The sequence below is a fragment of the Propithecus coquereli genome, unplaced genomic scaffold (assembly GCF_000956105.1).
Source record: "Propithecus coquereli isolate 6110/MARCELLA unplaced genomic scaffold, Pcoq_1.0 Scaffold148, whole genome shotgun sequence".
In the NCBI taxonomy this organism is placed as follows: Eukaryota; Metazoa; Chordata; class Mammalia; order Primates; family Indriidae; genus Propithecus; species Propithecus coquereli.
In genome coordinates, this window is record NW_012139191.1 from 1,396,992 (window position 1) to 1,413,087 (window position 16,096).

Below are 16,096 nucleotides of genomic sequence, written 5' to 3' on the forward strand. Positions count from 1 at the left end.
ATCTTTCTGTCCTTAAACTGATAATATTTAATAGCACGATGTTGATTACTATAGTAGCTTTATACTAAGTCTTGAACTCAAAAAGTGTAAGTTGTTGAGCTCTTCTGTTTCAAAATTATTTTCTGGTTTCTTTCTATTTATATATGATTTTTGGAATCAGCTTGTAAATTTGTATCAAAAAATTCTGCTAGAATTTTGACTTGGTTTTATTCAGGAAAATGGACATCTTAATAATATTAAGTCTTCCAATCTATAAACATAGGTTATTGCTCCATTTATTAGATCTTTCATTTCTCTCAGCAATATTTTATAGTTTTTAGTGCAGAAGTCTTACATATTCACTTTATTTCAAAGTTTTTAATTTTTTGGATGCAATTTTAAATGGCATCATTTTAAAAATATAATTTCCTAATGTTTCGTTGCTGATGCATAGCAATTGATTTTTGTAAATCGACTTGGTGTTCTACGACCTTGCTAAATTCACCTGTTCTAGTACAGTTGACCCTTGAACAACATGGACTTGAACTGCATGGGTCCACTTGTACATGGATTTTTAAAAATAAATACAGTCAGCCCTTCGTATCTGAGGGTTACATATCCGCAATCAAACGCAGATTATAGTATTCAAGGCATAACAAACCCTATTCAAGGGATACGAAACCCATGTGAGGAGGGCTGACTTTTCATATTTACCGATTCAGTAGGGTTGACTGTGGAACTTGAAGTATGCATGGATTTTGGTATACATGGGGTGTCCTCGACCCAGTCCCCTGTGCATACCAAGGGCCCACTGTGTGGTTTTTGTTGTTGAGATTCTTTAGGGTTTTCTCCTTACACATCGTATCCTCTATGGATGAAGACAGTTTTATTCTTCCCATTGTATGTCTTTATTTCTTTTTCTTGATCTATTATACTGTCTAAGACCCTCACATGTTGAATAGTAATGATGAGAGCAGACTTCTTTCCTTGTTCCTAATCTTATAGAAAAAGCATTCAGTCATTCAACATCAAGTATAATGTTAGTTGCACTTTTTTTGGTAGATCCCCTTTATCAGGTTGAAGGAGTACTTTTCTGCATCTAGTGTTTTGAGACTTTTTTTAAAATTATGAATGGGTTTTGAATATTGTCAGATGCTTTTCCTTCATCTATAGAGATGATTATATGATTTTTCTCATGTTATATGGTAGAATACATTAATTAATTTTTGGAATATTAAGCTCCAACCTATGATAAACCACACCTAGCCTTGATATATTATCATCATATATTGCTAAATCCAATTTGCTAATCTGTTGGTAAGGAATTTTGTTTCATTTGTTTCTATGTCACTAAATATTTCTCTAAAATCTTGTATCATCATTAGGGCTTTGATCTCAGGATTATGCTGGTCTCATAAAACTGTTGGAAAGTATCCTTGATTTTCTGAAAGAATCTGTATAAGATTGATTAGTATTATTTCTTCTGTAAATGTTTACTAGAGTTAATTGACAAAGCCATCAGAACCTGAGGTGTTCTTTGTCAGAAGGTTATTAATTGTAATTCGTGTTTTTTGATAAAAATACGGTTATTCAGATTCTCTTTTTGAGTTAGTTTTGGTAAGTTGTATATTTCAAGAAACTTTTCCTTCTAAGTTAAGTTTGTTAGCATAAAATTATCCATAATATTATTTTATTTTTTCTGATATTATTACCTTTTTATTTTCTAGAGGATCTGTAGTGATACTCTTTCATTCCTGATATTGGTCATTGTATTTTCTCTTTTTTCCCCCAACTAGTCTTGCTCACGGTTTATGAAGTTCATTAATCTTTTCAGACAGTCAGCTTTTGACTTTGTTGATTTGTTTTCTTCAGTTCTTAGCCTAGTTTCTATTCTGTTGGTTTTTGCTCTTCATTATGTCCTTTTACTTTGGGTTGAATCTGCTCTTTTTTCCCTACCTGCTTAAAGGTGGAAGCTTAGATCATGGATTTAAGCCTTTCTTCTATTATAGCATTTAATGGTATACATTTTCATCTAAGCACTGCTTTTGCTGCTTCCTGCAACTTGTAATGTTTCAACAGTCATTCATTTTCAAATGTTTCTAATTTTCCTTGTGATTTCTTACTTTACTGATCATTGTTTAGAATCTAGTTACATAATTCAGAATATTTGAGGATTTTCTAGACATCTTGTTATTGATTTCTAGGTCAATAGCATTGTGGTCACAAAACATATGATTTCACTCTTAAAATTTATTGAGGCTTGTTTTATGGCCTAGCATGTAATTTGCCTTGGTGGATGTTTCATGTGCATTTGATAAGAACTGTATGTTGAGCTGGGCGTGGTGGCTCACGCCTAGTCATACTAGCTTTCCTATTATTAGTGTTTTCTTGATATATGTTTCTTTAACCTTTTACTTTAAACCTATCCATACCTTTTTTTTTTTTTTTTTTTTTTTTGAGACAGAGTCTCACTCTTTTGCCTGGGCTAGAGTGAGTGCCGTGGCGTCAGCCTAGCTCACAGCAACCTCAAACTCCTGGGCTCAAGCAATCCTTCTGCCTCAGCCTCCCGAGTAGCTGGGACTACAGGCATGCGCCACCATGCCCGGCTAGTTTTTTCTATATATTTTTAGTTGTCCGATTAATTTCTTTCTATTTTTAGTAGAGACGAGGTCTCGCTCTTGCTCAGGCTGGTTTTGAACTCCTGAGCTCAAACAATCCCGCCTGCCTTGGCCTCCCAGAGTGCTAGGATTACAGGCGTGAGCCACTGCGCCCCCGGCCCATGCCTTTTTTATATTTAAAGCATGACTACTGTATGCGACATGTGGTTCATGTCTTTTAATCTTGTCCGATAGTCTCTTTTACAGTGAGTATTTAGCCCATTTAATTATTCACAGGTTTGGGTTTAAGACTCTTGTCTTTTCTATGTTCTTTGATACCTGTTGCCTCTTTCCTGCCTTGGGAGGGAGGGTATAATTAAGTACTTTTTGGTATTTTATTGCATCTTTTCTTTTGACTTTTTATTTATTCCTCTGTGTATAATTTTTAGTGTTATTTTATAATATGTATCTTTAACATCAGTTTACCTTCAAATAATATTGTGTCACTTGATAAACAATGTAGTAGCCCAGTAATTCTATCTCACCCCTTCCTCCTCTTGTGCACTTGTTGTCATATATTACTTCTGTGTGTTATAAACCTCCCAACAGCTTATTGGCTGTTTAAATACAAAATAGATTTTTATAGAAATTTTAAAACACATAGAAAATAAAGATAATAGGAAGATATTTTGTATTTATCCTTATATTTGGTCATTCTGATGTTCTTCATTCCTTTTTCCAATTCCTGGCTTTTATCTGGTATTTTGTTCTGCCTCAAAAACTTCCTTTAAGTTTTTATTTTGTGGTGAATGACTTCTGCTAATTTATCTGAAAATATTTTAGAGGCCGGGTGCAGTGGCCCATGCCTGTAATCCTAGCAGTGTGGGAGGCCAAGGCGGGAGGATCACTTGAAGTCAGGAATTTGAGACCAGCCTGAGCAAGAGGGAGACCCCGTCTCTACTGTCTCTACTAAAAATAGAAGACATTAGTGGGGCATGGTGGTGCACACTTGTAGTCCCAGCTACTCGGGAGGCTGAGGCAGGAGCATGGCTTGAGCCTAGGAGTTTGAGGTTGCTGTGAGCTAGGCTGACGCCACAGCACTCTAGTCCAGGCAACAGAGCTAGACTCTATCTCAAAAAAGCAAAGATTTTTGATAGATGTAGAATTCCAAATTGACTTTTTTTTTCTTTCAGCCAAAGTAAAGGATGTTACAGTGTTGTTTTCTGGATTATATTGTTTTTGAAGAGAAGTCAGTGGTTATTCTTAGCAGTGTTCCCCTGTATATGTTTCTCCCTCATCCCCCAGCTGTTTTTAATTTTCTAGAATTCAGAGAATTCTGGTTCTGTTGGGTCCTCAGATAGCTCTCTGATGAGTTTTTAACAGCAATGGTTTTGTGACTTACCTGCCTTGTTCTTGCCTTTTCTTTGAGAGAGAGAGAGAGAGAGAGAGAGACTGACTCTCGTCCTGGGTAGAGTGCAGTGGTGTGATGATAGCTCACTGCAACTTCAAACTCCTGGGCTCAAGTGATCCTCCTACCTCAGCCTCCCCAAGTAGCTGGGACTATAGGCACGTGCCACCGTGCCTGGCTAATTTTTTCTATTTTTAGTAGAGGTGGGGTCTTGCTCTTGCTCAGGCTGGTTTCAAACTCCTGACCTCAAGTGATCCTCCCGCCTCAGCCTACCAGAGTGTGCTAGGATTACAGGTGTGAGCCACCACACCTGACCTCTTCTTGCTTTTAAGAATGGGAATGTTGTGAATTTCTGTATTGTAACTAGAAGCAAAAGTCCAGTGATGCTATTATAAATAAATTCAATATTTATAGAGATTTTAAGGGTTATACTATTTATTAAAAACTGAGCTTTCAGAAAGCTTTCTCAATACGTGTTAAAATAATTTATTATTAAACATATTTTCTAAAGGGGGGGCATAAATAATTGGCTTTTTAATTTCTGTATCTACTATAAACAAGTAAGGTTAGACCAGTGCTTCTTTACTTAGAGTGTACTTAGAGTGATCTTTACAGCTTGGAGCCACTGTTATTGAGGGAGGTGTAGCAAGTTCTCAGATGTGGCCAGCAGAAAAGAGGTCTTGGAGAAGAGCTTGGCACACTTTCTCTATGAAGGACCAGGGAGTGAATGTTCTCAGTGTCGTGGGCCTCTGTTGCATATTCATCTGTGTTTTCGTTTGCTTGTTTGTTTTTACTGCCTTTAAAAAGATAAAAACTATTTGTAGCTGTAGCTATACAAAAACAGTCTCTAGATCCAGCCACACTTTACTGTGACCCCTAGGCTAAATGATCTTATAATAATTTTTGTCTCAAAATTATGTTCATATCTTCTAACCAAAAGTGTATTTGGTATAGTAATGTGTGAAAAGGCAGAGGACCTAACTATTAAGTGTCCTTTTTAATAAAGGCCTCAGCATGTGATATATTTAAACATACTTAAAATTAAATTATGTAGGCTTTAAAGAACTGTAGGCTAGTTTTAAAAAGTATGTATGCTTTTACATATTCCATCAGATTTAGAGAAAGCCTTTTATCTTCTGTTTAGGAGTACAAACCACCAGCAACGCGTAAACTTCATAACATTCTTGGAGTAGAAACAGGAGGACCTGGTGGGCGACGTGCCGGGGAGTCGGGTCACACGGTAGCTGACTACTTGAAGTTCAAAGACCTCATTTTAAGGATGCTTGATTATGACCCCAAAACGCGAATTCAACCATATTATGCCCTGCAGCACAGTTTTTTCAAGAAAACAGCTGACGAAGGTACAAATACAAGTAACAGTGTGTCCACGAGTCCTGCGATGGAACAGTCCCAGTCTTCGGGCACCACCTCCAGCACCTCATCAAGCTCAGGTCTGTTCTCTTCGTGTGAGATTGGGCTTGGGAATATTTAATATATATATATATATTTTTTTTTTTACAAAGCAGAATTATTTTAAAAGTGTTTATTAAATTTATTAATGAGGTGGCAGGAATTATTTTAGTTAAATTTGTTCTTTGTAGTTAGTAATATAATAAATTGATCTCCCCCAAAGCGTAAGTATTTGATTATGTACATAATAAATTCTGCTTGATAGTTGGAAACGAAAGTGTTTATTAACCAACATTTGAAATTGTTTTTTAAATGGAGTTTTTGGTCACGTGCTTGAGTTTTTCCCTACCTTAACCCAACTTGCGATTGTATCTTAGTTCAGTGGTTCATGTGAGAGAACCTAGCTGTAGTCAGAGAATCCAAAGACTGATAGACCTTCAAGTTAATACTATAGATTTTTTTTTTCTTGGTGGCATACTTTGAGTTTTAATGGTATAGTTTTAAAATATAAACTTGAGCAGAATTAGCTTTGAACCCAAAGTTGTACTGTATATGATATTTAAGGTGGCTCATCGGGGACAAGCAACAGCGGGAGAGCCAGGTCGGACCCGACGCACCAGCATCGGCACAGTGGCGGGCACTTCACGGCTGCTGTCCAGGCCATGGACTGTGAGACACACAGTCCCCAGGTAAGCTCGCACGCAGCCGTTTGCGTGTGTCACCTGCGGTGCTCAGGTTTAGCAATATTGGGTGCCAGGTGCCTTTAGGCTGATTATGTCATTTACTCTAAAGGTTCATAAAGTCTTCATGTCTAACTAGAGAAGCACATTTTTACAATTTTTCCCCTCATTTAGAAATGGCTAACATGTATTGGTGCATACTAGTTGTCATTTTGAACATTTTTTCCCCGCGTTTATCTCATTGACCAGAGCGACATGGTGAGCTTCATGCTGTTTTGATCCCATTTACAGTGGGAGCTGGGTCTTAATGGGTTAAACAGCTTTCCCTGGGCCGTGATCTTAATTACTACACTAGACTTTCTTCCATGATTTTTCCATAATCTCGAAGTCCTGGATTCTCGATCAGTTTCTATTTTGATTTTAGCCTCTATTTTTTTGTTGTTTGTTTGTTTGTTTTAAACTGTATTAAAGAAGAAGATCTAATAGAGTAATTTTTTAAAAATTGAGGTTAATGGGTGGTGGTGATAAAAATGTTTAAATACCCTTGTAAAATAGTAAATTGGTTCATACTGAGTACTGCATTATGGTGTTTTATGGTGACAGACCAGTGTATTTGATGGATAAAGTAAAACTGATGTTTGTTAATATCACTCCCTATCCTTGTGACTGAAGTGACTGAAGCAGCTGAATGCTGCTGGAGAAAAATCACAAATGTAGCTATGTTGTCACAGCTGTTAATTAATATTCACCAACCTCTCCTGGGCAATCTTACATGTTTCTCAAGTCTTCCCCTCTCTCTCCCATTCTCTTTAATAATTATTTTGCCTATAGTACCAGCTACTCAGGAGGCTGAGGCAGGAAGATTGCTTAAGGTCAGGAGTTTGAGACCAGTGGGCAACATAGTGATACCGTGTTTCTTAAAATTCTTAAAATAACAATAATTGTTTCAAACTTTTCTACTCTTCTTAGAAACCTTTGGCCTTCCCTCCTCTTTTCTCACCCAGTCCTTGCTTTGCAAGGAAAAGAGTCTTCAGACAGGAACTCCCTCCACTTGTATCATTAAATACATGGTCCTTCCTCCGTGTGCACTTATCCAACTTCTCTTCCACTCCTTTTTTGTTAGAAGCATTGTGTTTTTTCTTGCCTAAAGCCGAGCCCACTCAGCACCCTGATCCCCTTTCCTTTTGTTTCGTGGGGACTTTGTCCTTTGGTCCCCCTCTGGCTCCTGTGTCTTCAGTCTCACCTTCTCTCTTGGCTCTTTGTGTTGATGAGCATTTACTCATTCTCACATCTCTCCCATCTTGAGCAAAACCTTTCTCTGGCCCTCCTCCCCCAGTCTTTCTTACATTATTCTTGTGCTGCCTGTGGTCTTCACTTCTTTACTCTTTAAGAACCTTTCACCTGCTCCAATTAGGTTCCTGCCTCCTGGCTCCATTGCCAGTGGCTGGCAGCATGATTTTTATTGATGAGTCCAGTGGGCACCCTAACGCTTATCTTTCTTCATTTCTCAGTGGAATTTGACAATGTTGACTTTCCCCACTCTTTGAAACACTCAATCTCTGGTTTCCTTGGCAGAATTTGCTTTACTGTTCCCCTGCTTCTCTGGCCTTTCCTTTACTGTCTTTTTTTTTTTTTTTTTGGATTCTCTTCTTCTACCCACCATGAAACCTGGGTGTTCCTCGAGGCGTCATGTGTCCTGCCCTTCTCCCCTTGCACACTTCCGGGGTGATCTCATCCACTTCTGCCAGTGCCTGCCGTCTCCATCGTCACGTCAGTCATTCCCAGGCTTGGTTTCTGACTCAGACTTCACTCCTGAGACCCAGGGCCTTTATTTCTAATTATTTACTATAAACATCACTTTGAAAATCTCAACAATATGACATTGCAGATGAGTCACATAAACTGATTTCATCATTTTCACTTCCTTTCCAACTCTTGTATTGTTGCCATTTATAAAAATGGCCCTAAATTTATCCACTTAAGTCATAAACCTGGGGACACTCCTCTTTCCTCATTCCCCACACCGAATGAAACCATAAATTATGTGGATTCTCAGCATCCTAAGTATGTTTTTATTCTCTCTCCTTCACTTGACTCTGTTGCTGCGACCACCTCTGGCCTGTCTCACTAGAAAGTCTCCTGGCTGGTCTTCCAGGGTCCAGTTCCCTTCACTCATCAGCCCTGTTCTCATCTCTGCAGTCAAGTGAACTTTGAACTTTCACTAAAGCAGTCGATCTTATCATACTTTAAACCAGTCTGTGGCTGGCCCTTGTACCTAAAATAAAATATAGACTTCGTACCAAGGTGTCAGTGATTTCCATGCGCTGGCCCCTACCCAGGCCATTATTTTTCCTGTTCACTCATTCTGGTCATACTGACTTTTTTCATTGTTGAGAATATACCATGTTCTCTCTCTTTTCTCACATTTACTGTGCTCTCAGCTTGGAACACTTTTCCTCCCTCTTTTGCTTTGGTAACTACTATTTATGCTTCAGGTTTTAACTTAAATATTACTGTTCCCTGAGGCTTTCCCTAATTCTTTGAAGTATCCTTCCCCTCCCTTCCTTTCTTCCAAATATATTAAATACTGCAAACACATTAAAAGATACCAAGAGTAACGTAAGACACCTGTGTACCTCCTGCCTACCTGTATTTTGACAGAAGTCAACATTTTGTTTCAAATCCTTTTTTATAATTAATTGTTGAATAGTTACTATAGTCACATGGTTAAAAAAAATAGCTAAATATAAAAGGAGATTCAGTGAAAATTTTTCTTTCCTTCCATATCTCTAGCCACCCTGTTTCTAAACCAGGGTTCTTAGTTTTTTGTGTACTTTTTGAGATATTTATATTTTGAGATTTGTATAAGCAAATGCAAATAATTTTTTACCCACCCTTTGTACATGGATGATAGCATAACAGACTGTTTCACATCTTGGTTTTTCTGTATGTTTGACATATATTTTGGAACTCTTTCTGTATCGGTACATAGAGAACTTGCTTATTTATGTTGCTCAGCTGCCCAGCATTCGTTGTTTAGATGTTCTGTAAGTCATTGTCCCCCATTAATGGACATTTAGTTCATTTCCATCTTTTTTACTGTTACAAATGATGGTGTAATAAATAAATAACCCCGTACAGTAGTCTTTCCTTATCTGTGGTTTCGCTGTCCACACAGTTTCAGTTGTCCGTGGTTAACTGCAGTCAAAAAATATTAAGTGGAAAATTTTAGAAATAAACAGTTCACGCGTTTTAAATTTTATGCCGTTATGAGTAGCATAATGAAGTCTTGTATTGTCCCACCTTGTCTCACTCAGGACATGAACCATCCATTTACACTCCATCCAGCAATGTATTCATGCTCTATATGCTTAGTAGCCGTCTAGGCTATCGGATTGACAAAACAGTATATACAGAGTTTGGTACTGTCTAGTTTCAAGCATCCGCAGGGGGTCTTAGAATGTATCCCCTGCAGATTAGGGGGAACTGCTCTGCATGTACCATTCACACATAGGCAGTTTATCTGTGGTATAAATTCCTGGAAGTGAAATTGCTGTGTCAAAGAGTAATGTGATTTGTAATTTTGATAACTATTGCCAAATTTCCTTCCATGTGATTTTATAATCCAGTAACTTGAGCAGCTTCATGTTTATAAACCATTAGAATTTTCTTTTCAGAAAACTCATGCCAGTTTTCTGGATTGTTTTTGATAGTATCTCTAAAAGTTTGGTTCTCAGACCGCCTTCACTGAATAAATAATTTGTGTTAGCCACTGGTGATAGAAACAGTCTTTGCCTTCCTAGAACTTACAGTGACACAGGTAAATAACAAAAATTAATAAAAATCGCAAGTAGCATTAGCTGTTAAAAAGAAAATAAGAAAGGATAATGTGATGGAGAATTCTATTTGTAGGGCGGGATGTATTAATTAGAGTAGGCCAAACTCTGATGACAGATCCCCAAAATATGGTAGTTTAAAGAGTATGAGATTTTTTGTGCAACAATCCAGAGTGGGTGTTTAGGTTAGTAGCTTGGCTATCTTCCGTGTCCTGGTCTCCTGTCATCTTCTGGCAGTAGGCAGAAAGACTAGGAAGGTGTTTGTTGTGCCCTGCTAGCAGTGATGGACAAACTTTGATTCGCATTCTGTTAACAACTTAGTCACACAGCCATACCTAAGTTCAAGGGAAGCTGAGAAGTGTATTTTAGCCATGTGCTCAGGAATGAGAAGAGTATTTTTTTGTGCGTGCACAACCAGTAGACTCTGCCACAGGGAGCAGTATTAGCCACAGTGGTCAGAGAAGACTCTGGAACTGAAGTGATGAGAAAGAAGCTTCCAAGCACAGATCAGAAATTAGAGCGTTCTAGGCAGAAGGGAACAGTGAGTACAAATGCCCCATGGCATGTGAAAGATTTTGGCCAGATTGAGGAAAGGAAGGCCGACAGTGTGGTGGAACCCAGGTAGTAGGAGGAAGGACAGCTTAGAGAAGGAGGTTGGAGAAATAGGCGTTGGCAGATTATGCAGACCATTTTATGAAATTGGGATTGTCTTGTTTTTCTAAGTGCACTGAGAAATCATTAAAGGATTTTAAATAGGAAGGTGATTAGATTTGTGTTCGGAAGGGTTGCCTCCTGCTCCTCAGTTGGAGAAGGGCAAGGATGGAAGCAAGGAATTTGTTTAGGAGGCTGTTGTGTTAGTCTAGGCCAGAGATAGTAGTGGCCTGGAGTAAGTAATGGTGGTGGAAGGGAGAGGAGAGGTCAGGGTTGTGATCTGTTTTGAAGGTAGACTCTGTAGCGCTTGCTGATGGGTTGGATGGAGGAATTGTTGAGCAGCTGGACGATTAGTAATCCTAGTCCTTTTATGGAAAGAAGAAAGATAGAGAGAGGAGGGACTTGAGGGGGAAAGTAAAGAGTTCCTTTTGGACCTGCCAAAAATCCTTACAGAACCTTTACAGAAAAAGTTCGCTGACCCCTGACATATATAGTGCTCACAAGGAAAGACAGTGGCTAATGAAATATACGAGCCTATATATGGGTATGACTTCTTAAAAATTGCAGCTTTCATGATAAAATACTTTTTACCTTTGAATATATTTGGAATTTTGTGTTATAAAACTGTCTAATACATTAAAAGTTTTACAAAACTCTCTCTCCATGATTAATATAAATGCTAGTTTCATAGCTTTTGATTGAAGATTAAAACTTGGAAACAGCACTCCGAATAATCGTTTTAAAATCTGTTCTTACAGGTGCGTCAGCAGTTTCCTGCTCCTCTTGGTTGGTCAGGCACTGAAGCTCCTACACAAGTCACTGTTGAAACTCATCCTGTTCAAGAAACAACCTTTCATGTAGCCCCTCAGCAGAATGCATTGCATCATCACCATGGAAACAGTTCCCATCACCATCACCACCACCACCACCACCACCACCACCATGGACAACAAGCCTTGGGTAACCGGACCAGGCCAAGGGTCTACAATTCTCCAACGAATAGCTCCTCTACCCAGGATTCTATGGAGGTTGGCCACAGTCACCACTCCATGACATCCCTGTCTTCCTCAACAACTTCTTCCTCGACATCTTCCTCCTCTACTGGTAATCAAGGCAATCAGGCCTACCAGAATCGCCCAGTGGCTGCTAATACCTTGGACTTTGGACAGAATGGAGCTATGGACGTTAATTTGACCGTCTACTCCAATCCACGCCAAGAGACTGGCATAGCTGGACATCCAACATACCAATTTTCTGCTAATACAGGTCCTGCACATTACATGACTGAAGGACATCTGACAATGAGGCAAGGGGCTGACAGAGAAGAGTCCCCCATGACAGGAGTTTGTGTGCAACAGAGTCCTGTAGCTAGCTCGTGACTACATTGAAACTTGAGTTTGTTTCTTGTGTGTTTTTATAGAAGTGGTGTTTTTTTCCAAAAACAAAGTGCAAAGCTGCTTGAATCAGAAGGAGATTAACACACTGAACCGCTACAAGAGGGCAAAGCTGACTTTTTTTTTTTTTTAACTTGAAAAGATTGCAAAGGGACAATGAAGTGTTTAAAAGAGCCATGTCCAAACCCATCTTCACGGATAGCTCAGAGGTATCCTCTTTTTGCCTCCCCCATTTTAACTTGCCACATCCCAGTCATAGTGGGGTTTTTTTGTCTTTCTATTCAACAAAAGTTAATGTTCAGATGTTGGTCTTGGTCATTTGCCAACTAATTTTAAAATAAAAGGCACTGCACATAATTTGCATAAAGGGCCCCATGAGGGTGTTTTTTTTCTTTCTTTCTTTTTGTCCCCCTGCCCTCCCCCTTTTTTTTGGTTTGGTTTGGTTTTGGGTGGGGGGTGGGAAATTTGGGTTTTTTAGTCCTCTAAACACACCTGGGCACGGAAATGCAGTACTGTAAGGAAGAGGGACCTCCAGCTTACACAAACATCATCTTCAGCTGTATGAAAGGGACGGTTGTATTGAAGTTTGTAAGGCACATTAAGCATGTTAAGTGGCGGGGATCAGAACTCTCCTATCTGAACCTACTGAGGAGCAAAGCAGCAATCACATGGGATCCTGTGGGTCTCCTGTTGTAGAGGCCACAGTAAGATAGGAATGGAACGTGACTGGTCTCCTAACCAAGGTGCACTGAGACGCAATCAACGGGTCAGTTGTGGCCAGTCCTGGGGAGGTCTGAGTGGTGGTCTTTGGGATAACCTTTGGCCTTATGGATTTGGACTCAAAATTAGAAGAGCCTACCATTTCAGATGCAATCACTTTTGGACATGCTTTTGCAGACAGTCCTTAATGCTGAAAACACAGAGAATGGGTAATTCAAGAGGCCTTTCTTTTAAAATAGACTTTTGTGACCCACTAATTGTAAGGTATTGCAAGGTCACTTTGCGTGTGTCATAAAGTTGACTTCCTTATTGGTTGAAGGTCACAGAAGTAGTGGTTTGCTTTGATGGAAATAGCTACAGCTGTGTCCCTTCCTGCTTTTTACTTTTTCTTTTGCTTTTTCTCGGCACGTGGTATCTCCACCATTCTTCTGCACAAAGATGTCTTCTGTTCATCCTGAACATTTTTAAAAAATGCAGAATTTTATGTGACTGCTTTTTTGCCTCACAATTATGCTGTGAATTTTACAAAAATTTATTTTCTTTTTTGATAATTTATTGTACCAAAGCTGTTTTTATAGCACATAGATGTCTGTAACCAATAATGTAGCAGTTCTGCACTTTGACACAAGGTGTAACTAGACCATTTTTAAATGTCAGTTGAAAATTATGGCTGTACTATTGCTTAAACAAAACTGGAACTGTTGTTGAATCCATAGCCTATACATTTACAGCAATCTGTGTACTGAACATAATAGATTGACATCTAATTCAAGATTACAACATCTGTTACATTCTAAACGTGTTCAGGCTTCTGAAGGTAAAGGGACACTGGATCCAGAAGCTATGGAACCAGCAGTTGATTCTTGTATTCCTGATTAACCTACTTGTAAACTTGAAAGCAAGACCTCGATTGCACCAACAGGTCCAAAATGTGAGCGCGAGGAGAGCAGAACTCTCATGCATGACCCGAGTGAGCAGGCTGGTATTATAACAGGTGCCTCGTTTTGAGATTACGCTGCCTTAATGTAACACAGTCTGGCAGTTGCTAAATTTGTGTTCCCATTTTAAATTGACCAATTTTAGGGTGTTAGACTTTTGAGCGGTTGAATTGGGAGAATGAAGATAAGTAATTTACCTGTCCAGGATCAAAAGAAGCCTAGAAAAGAAGCAGTAATCTACCTCTGCCGATAACCCTGTTCAAACAACGCAGCAGAACACCACATTACTTTTTATTGGTCAATTCCATGTGGCTGACTAGGTCAATTTTTTCTGAACAAAAGCAGGTTTTTATATGTAAACAGTGACAAAAGAAAGGCTTAAAACTATGTAAATGTGAATGGAAACTTGGAAATATCCGTTTTTATAAACCACAAATTTTTTTGCTGTTAATCAGGAAATCCATATTTATTTTGTAATTAAATGTCAAGCCTGTGGATGATTTTTTTGAACTTGCTAGTTCATAAAGGTTTACAGTGAATAAAAGGATATCATCTTGAGTATAGCAATATCAAAAGGAATTCAGTAGTTACTGCTGTTTAGGAATATAAGCTTAAGATATTATATGGGTCAGGTCATTTTTTTTTCTGTGCTGGTTGCCACATCTTAGCAAGCACCAAAAAACTAAAGCAGTTTTTTAAACCAATATTTACATAAAGAAAATCATAAAATCCAATGCTTCTGCATACTGTGTTATGTTACAGTCCAGTTTTGTGTGCTTTACTACACAGTTTGGTTACAGGACTTCTGTGCATTGTAAACATAAACAGCATGGAAAAGGTTAAATACCTGTGTTCAGATTGTAAGATCTAGTCCGGACTTGCTGTGTATATTGTAACGTTAAATGAAAAAAGAACCCCCTTTGTATTATAGTCATGCGGTCTTATGTATGATAAACAGTTGAATAATTTGTCCTCAGACTCTTTACTATGCTTTTTTAAAATTAATTTAAGAAAAATGTAAACATAGTAAAAAATCTTCTATGCAATTAACCTGGTGCAGGTCTGGCAGGTATACTGAGTTATAATAAGTCTAGTTAAATATGTGAAAAGGAGAACATTTGAGTTACATCAACATAGGCTTCAAAAATCTCTGAAAGTAAAAATTGGAGGTTTAACAGATCACTTTGATTTTTCATATGGATTCTTTATATGAATGATTATTCACACATTTTCTCTCTGACTCAAAGTGCTCATATTTTAGTTTGTAGTGTGTAGAATCGATGTGATGAGGGTATGATGATTTTCTCTAATAGGCTTTGACCTGCTGGGACGAAGGAGGGAATGTAGACACTGTTGTTCCTCCTTCCCCAAATCCTCATATGGGACATACCAAGGACTTTCTGTACAACTTCTAGACCTCCTGCCACAGCGAATCAATTTCTAACCTAGAGTCTTCTCTTTTTACCAGTTAACCTGCAGAAGTATATAGTAAGGTGGCTTTCAGAAGGTAAGGAATTTATTTAAAAAGTTAAGTGTGATACTGTACAATTCAGGTTGGCTGCGTAAAAGTTGAACTTAACCACATGTAAGAAAGGAAAACTTACTCTAGTTTTTTCTTAGGGTATGAGAATTTTACTTAGGTCAAGGGCACATTTTGTGATACCAGACTCAAAATGAGATGGATTTTTATTTAATGAAAATTAGAACTACGTGTAAAAAATCATTAGGTCTGCAGTAATTATGTAAGGCCTGAAAAATGACCATTGAGACCAGGCATGGTGGCTCATGCCTGTAATCCTACCACTCTGGGAGGCTGAGGTACTAGGATCACTTGAGGTTGAGTTCAAGATCAGCCTGAGCAAGAGCGAGACCCCGTCTCTACTAAAAACAGAAAAAATTAGCTGGGTGTGGTGGCCTGCGCCTATAGTCCCAGCTACTCAGGAGGCTGAGGCAGGGGGGTCGCTTGAGCCCAGGAGTTCGAGGTTACAGTGAGTTGTGATGATGCCGCTGCACTCTAGCCCAGGCAACAGAGTAAGACTCTGTCTCAAAAAAAAAAAAAAAAAAAAACACAGAGTTTGCCCCTGTACTCTTTCCTAGCTTTTGTGTTTTTTAGCCTTATTGTCATGTTCTTGTAATAGGGAAATACATAAACAAAATACACATAAAGACAAGATAGGACTCAATTCTAGGTCAGTTTCCCAGTTTCCTTTGGGCCTGCTTTTATTTCGTTAGCCCTGATAATGCAATTTTTCTATCCATTTTTGTTGTGGTAGACCATATGTAATAGACTAGATGGTTCATTCCAAATACATGATTTGGTCTTAGTGCCATATATGAAGAGAGTTGTTCTTTTAGGATTTAGTGGGACAGAAACATGACTTTGGTGTACTTACTGAGCCTATATTCAGATTTCTTAAAATCTACTTGTGGGACCTCTGTTGACCAGACCTTAGAAAGCCTTTCGTGTCAGGAGGAGTAGATAG

General features: G+C 38.6%; 1 protein-coding gene across 1 annotated transcript in view; it reads left to right on the plus strand.

The window, feature by feature from the left end:
• The window catches only part of DYRK1A (dual-specificity tyrosine-(Y)-phosphorylation regulated kinase 1A), a 154,868-nt gene extending 140,279 nt beyond the window's left edge, over positions 1 to 14,589 (plus strand). The window contains exons 9-11 of the mRNA XM_012640073.1: positions 5,129 to 5,435; positions 5,959 to 6,083; positions 11,320 to 14,589. Coding sequence (XP_012495527.1) covers positions 5,129 to 5,435; positions 5,959 to 6,083; positions 11,320 to 11,940 — 1,053 coding nt within the window. The 3' untranslated portion in view covers positions 11,941 to 14,589. The remainder of the gene's footprint in view (positions 1 to 5,128; positions 5,436 to 5,958; positions 6,084 to 11,319) is intronic.
• Positions 14,590 to 16,096: the final 1,507 nt, after the last annotated feature.